Genomic DNA, 11,732 nt, shown 5'->3' with positions numbered 1-11,732 from the left:
TCTCCACCACCTAAGTATAATGATTTGTAGCATCTTGACCCGTTCGTTTTCCCATGCTTAGTTAAACCTAAACTAGAGCTCATAGCGTTAAACGATAATACTACGTGCTATCCCACATACCTTGTCTTCAACGCCCCCTCGTCCCCTAACAACCTTCTACAAACCTTCACTTTCATTCTCGAGAAACTACTTCATCCTACATATTCACTAGAAATGTACAAAAAAAAAAACCCGGTCGTAAACGACCCAGCCCTCTGGTTCAATCACCGGGTTGCCTTATGAACTACCAAACCAGTTTTAAACCAAACCAAATCGATTTAAACCGTTTCACCTTTCATGCTCCTAAACCGGCTCACTCTGAAAAAAACCGGTTTCAATACATCTCTAATATTCATGAGCCATCAGTCCATCACATACATACTATGATACTAATAATTTATCAAAGCCCAAGCCCAGCCAGACACCCAAAAAGCCCAATAAAACCCTAGCTCACTCTCCCTTTATACTTTCACATCTCATAATTAACACACAGCCACCTTCACCAAACCACAAACCACCGCCGTCTCTCACAACCATGCCTCCAAAGTTCGACCCATCCCAAGTCGTCGAGGTCTACGTCCGCGTCACCGGCGGCGAAGTCGGGGCCGCGAGTTCACTCGCTCCCAAAATCGGCCCACTCGGTCTCTCCCCAAAGAAGATCGGAGAAGACATCGCCAAGGAACACCACCGCCAAGGACTGGAAGGGCCTACGTGTCACCGTCAAGCTCACCGTCCAGAACCGTCAGGCCAAGGTGTCCGTGGTGCCGTCAGCTGCAGCCTTGGTTATCAAGGCGTTGAAGGAGCCGGAGAGAGACAGGAAGAAGGTGAAGAATATTAAGCATAGCGGGAACATATCGCTGGATGACGTCATTGAGATAGCGAAGGTGATGAGAGGTAGGTCTATGGCGAAGGAGTTGCAGGGGACTGTGAAGGAGATATTGGGGACGTGTGTCTCGGTTGGGGTGTACGGTTGATGGGAAGGATCCTAAGGATTTGCAGCAGGAGATTGCTGATGGTGATGTTGAGATCCCCCAGGATTGATTGATTGATTGATTGATTGGAGTAAGACTGGTTGTTAGTTTTTTAATATTATTATTATATTGTTATGTTTTGATCTTGTATTGACTGTTTTTGTTACTCTGCCAGATTGTTCAATTTTGAGCTTTACTTTTATACCTGTTTGGCTGTGTTTGATTTGGTTTATTATGTTTATGTTTTGGTTACCTGTGGTTAGGGTTAATAAGGTTATTAGTTTTGTTTATGAGTCAAGGCATATTGAATTAGGTAGAGATGTTGCTTATATGATAGTTAAGTTACAGTTGTAGTTCTTGCTCTAAAAGAGGTATCCGCATTCAAATTTGTTGGATTTTAAATTGGGTAACTAAACGGTTGTTTTGACTGATTGGCGAGTCAAACATGAAAAGTTGAAAACCTTACGGTGCCTATATTTGTGGCTCAGATGAACATTGCCCCGTTTAACATGAGTTTTTTTGGGGGTTGACATGTTAACGTAAGCGAGATATGATGGTGTTGACATGTCTATAATGTAATAAACAGGTCAGTCTCTTAACTTAGTTATGGATTGTTAAGCCTATATTTGTTATGACCTAACTACCTGATTGACATGTTTATGGCTTGATTGATAATGTTTATCCTGTCAGCGTGTTTCAAAGGTTAGGTAAATGTTTTAAACAGGGTGTATTCGTGCACTTGATTCTAAGTTCGTCCAAGTTAGAATGGGACGTGTTATGGTTATAAAGTGTAAATAATTCAACTATCAGCCAGAAACATGTCAACTAACGCGATTCACACTTTGTAGTAATTAACACCCTTGAAATTGATTAATGATGCTTGTTAAACAGTGATATAGTCTGCCTGGTTTGTGAATCCAGAATTCTCTGCATATTTATTTGACCTAAATGAGTTTATTTACATTTTGTAAATCGTTCAAGATATAGAGTAGGTTGTTCCACACCATTTGATCCGAATTGAAACCTCACTATTATCTGATCCGAATTGAAACCTAACCATTATTGTTGTTATTCTTACTTCTGATTTCTGATTTTACATTATGCTTTTCTTAAAATGTCTTTTAAGAATCTTTTTACGCTTTTAGTGTTGTAAGTTGTAACATCAGATTTACTTTTTATATTTTGTTTTAAAAATTTGTTGAACAGCAATATAAAACATTGGTTTTTAACTCATTTGGTTAGTAATGAGCAAACAATGCATTATTCTTATTTCTGGATTCAAGTTGATGTGCACGTTCCATTTAACTGATTAGTATTACATAACTGAAATGCACCTAACTTATAAATATGGTATATCCAACTTTCATTTTTTATAACTCTGGAGATCACCTTTTGGGTGTCAAATCTCATTACTCTGTATTATTCAAGCTGTCCTGAAATAGATGTATGATCACCTTTGTGCGTTAAATTTGTTTGTTTTAACGCTGGTTATCATCGTCAAATCTCAAGTTACTTCTGAATACTTTTCTTTTGTAAGTTTTATTCAAGAAATAACTTGATTTTTAATAATTTGCAACATTTAGTATAATCTAAGCAAGATTGTAAGTTAAGGTAGGGACGTGCTAGGAAATGGTTGACACTTTGACATGCCACCTTCAAACCAACACAGCCCAAGAATATAGAATTGCCAGCCCATTTCTGATCCAAATGAGTTACGATGTTTGGCCTTAATAGTAATTTTTTTAATATGTTTGTACAAGTTACTAATATGGTTAAATGCATCTGAATCGTTTTAATTTTAACTGGCTAGTTACCATTACGTTGATTTGGAAGGTCTTTTAGTACATAAGTAGTTGATTTTGCGTGCAGATTTACAACGTCTAAAGAAGATTTTGTACTATTCCACACATTGTTTTGTAATCTTTTGATTTGAGTAAAAAGTAATGTTCAAAGTGAGTAACTATTGATGCATACGGTACATTCTATTAAACGTAATCATCCACATCATTTACATGACTTTTTCTAATTAAAAATACTTACAATTTTGTCTCCTAATCTTTAGATATATCATATATCACAAAAACTATATAGTTTGCTACTAGGTTTTTTCATTTCCTTTGTTGAACCAACAAGATGACGAAACATACCATATTCCCGAACACTTCCTTTTGTTTGTTGTTTTTTCTATATATTTTAAAATACTATGTCTCCAAAAGTTATTGTTGTAACGTCGCAAAGTGCTTTTTTTGTGGACATCTCAATGTGAAATTTATTCAAGACCGATGTATCAATTATAATGTGCAAATCGTTCATGCATCCTAATAATGTGGTTACTTTTGTAATTCACTTCAAATAAGTCCTTTTTACACTTAATCATCTTATAATATTGTAATTCCTTAATAAAACCAATTTAACCAATTACTCTATTTTTCGAGAATGTATTACAATTTAAAAAAAATTAAGGCAAATTGGATTTTAATAATCCCAACTTAATACAGTTGGCCGATAATAATTTCAAAGTTGGGATTATTATCGGCCAACTATATTAAGTTGGGATTATTAAAATTCAATTTTCCAAAAATCAATAAAGTGTTTCGACGCATCTCTATCAAATCTATTTTTAAATTCTTTTCTAACAACAAAATCTTACCTTTCAATTGTATTTCAAAATACATGGTATTTAAAAAAATTTGAACTAACAAACTCACATTAGTAAGGAGAAATGTCATATCACCAAACAATAGGTCATGGGCTCTATCAAATCTATAACTATCTGAATTTAGGATCGTAAATTATGACGCAGACCTGTTAACACGACACGACATGAGTTTTAACAGGTTTAGGTTTGAGCTTAACAAATTTTATGTCTTAAATGGGTCAAAATGTTTAAGACATGTTAAAATCCGCGCCCTAATAGATTAAAGACCTGTTAACATTTTAGTAACTTTTGTAGTTTTTTTTATTAAAAATAAATAAATAGATATTCACTCCTAAATTCCTAAACCTAAAGTCATACTTATATAAGACATTTCCCTAGTGCCCGTAAGAACCCGCTATTATATTTTTAATGGATGTTATGATTTTCTTATATGGTTTTTTGTTTCAAGTATTTTATCGATTTATGGTTTTTTGTTTCATATATGTTAAAGGATTTTGGTTTTTTGTTTCAAATATGTTATGAATTATATGCTAATTAAAATTAAGACTTTTATGCTTGTTTTGAAAATATTTGTTTCATTACACATGTATTATTAATTGTATGTTTAAACATGTCTCTTAACTGGTTATCCCGCTACTAAACAGGTTCATGTTCGCGTTTGGAAAAAATGACACGATTAGTTATCGTGTTATGTTCGTGTTTAGTACAACCAGTCATCGTGTCTTATCGTGTCGTGCCCGACATGTTATGACAACCATATCTGAATTTAGATTTGAAGTGTAAATTTATATTTCGATTATGTTAAATTTCGACATAATGCACGTAATCAATGCATCAAACGTTCAAAAATGAAAGTCAACATGAAACTATGCAAGATAACAAAATTGTTAATTACAAGGTCAAAATAGTTGCCGTTTATGATTATAATAAATATTAAACGTAATCAAAGTTTATTAATAAGAAATTAGATAAATATTTATTAAATTGTGGCCCAACGGAGCTGGGCGGTTTCATTTTAATTTTCCATGGTCGGTGCTATTGCGTTGGCAAAGCTCATAATGACAACACTAAAATCATATTATTATAGTTTAAATAGACGTTTAAAAGCTCAACACTCTAATAATACATTTTTTGTCGCCTTTGATAATTAATCAATAAATAATCTATCTACACGTGGTTTTTTTATTGAAGACATAAGAGCTTATTTAGACTCTTAATCAAATTAACACATCGGTTAAGATTGATGCGAGGAGAAATTCACAATAGTTTAAAGTAGAGGAGTACGAAACAAGTTTTTTTTTACAAACCGAACCGGTTTGGTTCTTGCATATTCCAAACCCGTTTGGGTCAAACCGGTTCGGTTTAGAAATCGGTTTAAGCATAGAAGTAACCAAAATGTTCCAGACCGGTTCATGTCCACTTTATACTGGTTTTAATCGGTTTATTAAAAAATACCCAAACCGCTATACGAAACGACGATTCGGTTGGAAACCGATTCGGTTCGGTTTCCGGTTAACCGTTATTTATTAAAGTAAATAATCTTTATATACTATGTTTTAATGCACACAGTGAAAAATGTGAGCTGATGCCTATTTCACAATATGTTTTAATCCATTTACAAAGTGCAAACTGTCTACCCCGTATACATATTATGAGTATTTTACTATTTTATGACAGAAATTATAATAATAGGTTACAGAAGAGTGAGATTTAATTCTGGCCGTCCGATAAGATTCAATATTGAATATAGGCCGTTCAATAAGGATGGATTAAAAACGGTTATCTTTCATCACATGTAACCACCCCACTAACCCATTTACATGGGTAACCACCCACTACATGACATAGTTATATAAAATTTTAAGATTTCGTTACGTATGCACCATATTACAGTTTTAGTTTTGATTTTCAACGGTTCTTCTCACACAACATGTTCACTATCTCCTACAAAGTTGGGAAGTGGGGTTTTAACTACTATGGTAGTGGCTATGACTCTATATATTGAATTCTAGATACCACAAATGCATTGTTTATTGTGTTGTTAAGTGACTCTTATCATGGATAAAGAATATAATCATCACACAACTCTCTATGACGAGGAGGTACGCCAATTAATTTCTTTTTTTCTAAGTTTGTAGGATCTAATCGTTTAACCATTTATCCTTTTCTACTTGTAGTTTACATCTACTCTTGAGCCATGGATGATGTAGAAGTCGAAGGCTTCTTAGTCTAAAAGTGCACAAATCCTCTGTAATGTTTGGGCGATTGAGCAAGACCCAAAAGTTTGGCCCAACCCAAATTTGTTCAGGCCGGAGAGATCTTTGGAAGCTAAATTGACTATAGAGGTCAAGATTTCGAACTTATACCATTTGGTGCAAGGAAGCGAATCTGTCCGGGATTGAAACTTGCTCATAAAGAGTTACACATAATATTGGCTTCTATAATTTACAACTTTGATTGAAAGCTTAATGGAAATATGAGAGCACAAGACTTGGATATGGAAGAGAAGTTCGGGCTCTCTTTACCAAGAAATGTACCACTTATTGCCATTCCAGTTAAACTATGACCGCCTTTAAATCATTGTATATGCATCCTTGATTTTTTAAATAGTTTTGGAATGCATATGAGTTTAAACTTAGGTGTGTTTTTTTATTTAATAGAATCATTCCAAGACTTGTATGCTTTTTATATACTGTTTAAGAAATAAAATGCTATTAACATTACTAGCCGGATTGTGTTTGTTTAAGATTTGCTCATAGGTGTCCAGAACTCCACAATAATATTTCTTTTGTGAAGATGCCCGGCCACGAAAGCTGTGTTGTTAGGAATAAAGTTTATATCCCCGTTCACCGAACGGGTCAACTACTAGTTTATATAAGTGGATGTAAATGCTATCGACCATAAACCCGTACACATATGGGTAGCATTTCATGCTTTTACAAATAAATAAATGACTTTCTACAGCCGAACTATAACTATTTGTGTATGTAATTAAACTTCACATATATCATTAAATTGTATATGCTAATTGATTAGGAAGCCACATATTAATTTAATAGAATTGTAGAGAAAGTCAATTTGAAAGTTTGTAATTTATATACAATCATAATTCATAAATTATTAAAAATATTCCTTTTCAGGATAACTTTGTTTAAATCATATGCTTGAATCATGTTATAATAAACTAAGATCAGAAGCTTATTAATTCGATTGTTCAAGTTCAATTTTTTTTATCCCACTTATTTTTTCTTTTAATAGTTTTTAAGATATTATTAACTGTATATTGTGAATTGAAGACATCATATTTGAGTTGGGTGTGTCTTTCCAGATAATTCCGTCCGGCATAACACATCAATCAACTTATCCAATCATTAGGGGAGCATTAGTGATATAAGACTATGATTACACATCTCATATTGTAAATTATCTTTATTAAAATTTATAATTTAATTTAGAATATACCATTTCTGTAACTATATAACCTTGTCTTTTCATTTCTTAAATCATCTACATAGTTTTTACTTTAGTACTGAAAATGTAGATATATCTTTAACGCTATTGAAAACTAAACGGCATTATAGAACTATTTGTTAATGGGGTTGATACTGTAGGGTTTTTGGTTATGATAGTCGTGTTAATACACGTATACCTTCGTCATGATTAAAATACATGTACATCATATGGTTTCTTGCTCTCGATACTAACAAACATTGACTAGTTGTATGCTAAACACGATTGCCATTGATCATAATTTGTAAGAACATCTTAAAAATATAGGAACATCATGTCATACAATATGTCTACTAGATGGTTGTAGGTATAAATTTTGTAAGACAACTTAATCTCAAATTCTTGGTTTAAGCAAACCCCTAGCTATCCATAATTTGAAAATGACACATATATGAAAGAAAAATATAACTTTATACGTATGAAAAAAATTATGATATATGGTCATATCCATGGATAAGAATGGTGCATAGATTTTTTTTGTACATGCTATATTATGACTATGAAGACAAACTTCTCTGACAAATAAAAATGATAAAATTTATACGTATGATATATAATGACAAAAATAAGAGAATTCAAAACCGTAATAACATAGATGGACATCATTCATACGGAACCTTATTATTGATTTGCATTTGTCACTTATTTCATCCATGTGCTCATTGACACAAATAGGTGTTTCAGTTCTTCTGGTTTTATTTATATATATTTGTGGTCCAAGTTAACTTAGCCAAGACATAGAAAACCAAAAGAGTTAGGTTTCCTTGAACTTCAAATTCAATGCACATTATCTACCGTTCGAATCAAATCATGTTTTTTGTTTTAACTTGAGATTCTGGGTTTAAAAACACAATCATAATGCATTTGTGTTTTTCTTTTAATTCAACTTCAACATAAAACTAAATCAAACAAATAAACACAATTATTTCACCATCCGGTAGAGCTCACACGACTTATAACTAAAAGTTTTCAATCACTACACCAGACATGACGGATAAGTACATTAACAATAACAATCGTATCCAGTATATCCACAAATAACATAAGCTATCAGTAAGGTCTGAGAAGAGTGGGATGTAGGCAAACCCTACCTTTATCCCTAAGGTTAGATAAGTTGTTTCCAACGAGACCCCAAACTTGAAAGTGAGTAGATAAACAAGTAAAAATAAATAAGTAAATAAAATGATATGAAATAGGAAAAATAGCAGTATATAAATAATAAATTAAACAATATGATACTAGTAAGTTTTAGGTAACATTTCATTATAGATTAACAAAAACAAAACCAAGGTAAATTAAGCAAATAATAATAATAATAATAATAATAGAGGTTATAACAAGAGATCAACCCCTCTTCCTAAAGGTCATTAACATGACGGATAATTGTCTATGACAAATGCCGTCTTCGTTCAACTTCGTAACATATGCATTGTGTATACTATTATTATGTTCTCCTTGTTGAAAACTTTCTAGCCAATTTATGATTCACGAGTAAAAGTATCCATTGGAATGTAATAGAATTAATAAAAAAAATTATACCTCTAAGGAAAGACCCAAGTTATAAATAAGCATTCATTTGACACATTTTAACTTTTTATTTGATAATTAATATTCAAATACTTATTTTTGATATGTTATTTACATATTCCACGGTTAAAATGTTTCAAAGAATAACCGAATAGTTTCAAAGAATACCATAAGAAATAAAGTTTGTTTATACGCACACTTGTAAAGAAATGAATGAAATATTTTTTGCAAGGGTTTAGAAACTGTAGTCTAATTTTAATAATGACAAATACATGTCAAGCCTTCAATAATGTAGCCTTAAACTCTTAATCATTGTGCATAAATAGCCACGGCCACAACACAAACACCACACTCGACTCACAAAACATTAATCACATAATACCACTCCCGACCAACAAAGCCATGACTAAAGATATAGAAGTGGCGGAGCACCATGGCGGCAGCAGTGAATACGCCGCCAAGGACTACCACGACCAGCCACCCGCCCCCTTATTTGACGGTGAAGAGCTCACCAAATGGTCGTTCTACCGTGCACTCATAGCTGAGTTCGTTGCCACCCTCCTTTTTCTCTATGTCACTGTTTTGACCGTTATTGGTTACAAAAGCCAAACCGACCCGAGTTTGAACACTGACCAATGTGGCGGTGTTGGCATCCTTGGTATCGCGTGGGCCTTTGGTGGCATGATTTTTATCCTCGTTTACTGTACCGCTGGTATCTCTGGTAATAATATAACAATAAACTCTAACTAATATATTTTGTTTTTAATTTTTTCATTTTGAATTTTACTTTTTAGACTATTTAAACTATATTAACTAACGGGTGTTTGCTAAAATGAGCCAGGAGGACACATTAACCCGGCAGTGACATTCGGGTTATTTTTGGCTAGAAAGGTCTCGTTGATAAGGGCGGTCGGGTACATGATAGCGCAATGTTTGGGTGCCATTTGTGGTGTTGGTTTGGTGAAGGCTTTTCAAAGCTCATACTACAACCGGTATGGTGGTGGTGCTAACGAGTTGGCGGATGGTTACAACAAGGGGACCGGACTCGGTGCTGAGATTATTGGCACCTTTGTTCTTGTTTACACCGTGTTCTCAGCTACTGATCCCAAGAGAAGTGCACGAGACTCCCATGTTCCGGTAAGCTCTTTGATCATGTCACGCTACTAGAAAACTGACTTTTTGTAAAGAGGAAGTTAAAATACTGGTCTTAACTTTTGTTGACCAAATCAAAACTAGTTTTAACCTGAACCTATTTTGAACGGTTTGAGAAAAATAAACCTTATTGTGCGTGCACAATAACTCGTGGTCCTTGATTTGTTGTTAGGGATTGCTTATTTTAAGCAACTTCTGACTTATTAATTTTTAAAAAGGTTAAAAGGTGTTTGGTATTAATTTATGGATATGTTAATAAGTTACAAATGTGCAGCTTATTAACTTACGGAAAAAGTTGTAAGGCAGTAAAGTAAAGAATCTCAAACGCCCCCTTTCTCTTCATATATATTACATCAAAACTCATGCTAATATTTTACTTTACACATTTGAAAACATGAAGGTATTGGCACCACTGCCTATAGGGTTTGCGGTATTCATGGTTCACTTAGCCACTATTCCGATCACTGGCACTGGCATCAACCCTGCTAGAAGTCTCGGCGCAGCGGTGATTTACAACAAAGAAAAGGCTTGGGATGATCAAGTATGCATTTTCCTTATCCTAGTAGTTATTTACATATACATTTTTATAGCAACTTTTTTGTTCATTTGATTTATTTGGTTTATATGTTGCAGTGGATATTTTGGGTGGGTCCATTCATCGGAGCCTTCGCCGCCGCTGTCTACCACCAGTTTGTACTGAGAGCCGGCGCGATTAAAGCACTTGGCTCATTCAGAAGCAATGCTTAAGCTTGAAAGATATATGTTCATCCTTGGCAGTTGTTATTTGCCTTGTAGATATATCTTTGAAAAAAGATGGTGTGACATGTAATTGTGTTTTCTCTCTTTGCTGTCATGTTTAATGTGTCAAATGCAAATGTTCATTTTTTTTCTTTCCTAAATTTGATTTTTGGGCTTGTTAATGTTTTAAAAACCGAACCACATTTATATACATAGTTGTTATGACAAAGAAACCGGACATAATCAACGGTTAGATAAAGTATCGATCCGGTTCAATTTAAACATTTGATAAAAGATGGGTGTCTTAACTCTTAATCGCTTTAAATCAAAATAAAAAATGGGTGTCTTAACTCTTAATCACTTACAAATAATTAGTTTATCTTATTTAATTAGAAATTAATATGTATATATTCATTAATTGTATTCTAATCATAGTCTTTAAACAATTAGAACTCGCTTTATCTTCTCTTATTAGCCTATTAAAAAGGTCAAATTTTACTAATAGAACTTTAACTACCACATGTCACACCCCTTATTATACTATTATACATATCACACGTATAATGATATAGTTTAAGTGACAACTAGAAACATCATTTATTTTTTCTTGTCATGTTTAGAACATGTGTAATGGTCACGTTGTGGCCTGCGTTGTGGGTGAAAACGTGGGGGGTACACCGCCCCCCTGCGTTATGTTAAATTTTTTTTTGGTGCTTTGTATACAAAACGCGCAGGAATGGCGCAAATATCAAAAAAAGAGCCGTTAGTTAGTTATGGAGGAGGAGAAGGAGGTGCTGGTGTAGCCATTGACGGCGACTTTTCCGGCGATGGTTGATTTACTCGGTCACCGGAAAACTCGCCGGAGCTTCAGTTACAGCCGGGGGACGACTTAATTGGACCAAATTGGGGGTGAAATTGAGCAATTGGAAGAAAACATTGAGTGTAATTGAGTGAATTAGAAGTGTGTTTTGAATGGATTGTGATGAATTTGAAGAACAGAGGAATTAGGGTTTTGTGTGTGAGAGTGAGAGTGTGTTTGGGTTTGAATTTGGGGGTGGAAGTGTGTGGGTTTAAATAGTGGAAGAGTGTGACCCGTTGACGGAGGATCTTGTTTTGAAGATGTTAGTTTGTTTTAG

General features: G+C 33.9%; 1 protein-coding gene and 1 pseudogene across 1 annotated transcript; both read left to right on the top strand.

Annotated features, from left to right (window-relative positions):
- Positions 1 to 546: 546 nt before the first annotated feature.
- LOC143549589 (large ribosomal subunit protein uL11 pseudogene) lies at positions 547 to 1,083 on the top strand (annotated as a pseudogene).
- Positions 1,084 to 8,957: 7,874 nt separating this feature from the next.
- On the top strand, positions 8,958 to 10,720 carry LOC143549608 (putative aquaporin PIP2-2). Its single transcript, XM_077040478.1, has 4 exons — positions 8,958 to 9,427; positions 9,548 to 9,843; positions 10,259 to 10,399; positions 10,492 to 10,720. The coding sequence occupies exons 1-4, from the start codon at positions 9,109 to 9,111 to the stop codon at positions 10,603 to 10,605; spliced, it is 870 nt and encodes a 289-aa protein (XP_076896593.1). The 5' UTR covers positions 8,958 to 9,108; the 3' UTR covers positions 10,606 to 10,720.
- The last annotated feature ends 1,012 nt before the right edge of the window (positions 10,721 to 11,732 follow it).

Source organism: Bidens hawaiensis, unplaced genomic scaffold, assembly GCF_021521415.1.
Source record: "Bidens hawaiensis isolate Kalapana, Puna unplaced genomic scaffold, B.hawaiensis_p1.1 tig00015702_1, whole genome shotgun sequence".
Classification (NCBI taxonomy): Eukaryota; Viridiplantae; Streptophyta; class Magnoliopsida; order Asterales; family Asteraceae; genus Bidens; species Bidens hawaiensis.
This window is presented reverse-complemented; position numbering and strand designations above follow the sequence as displayed.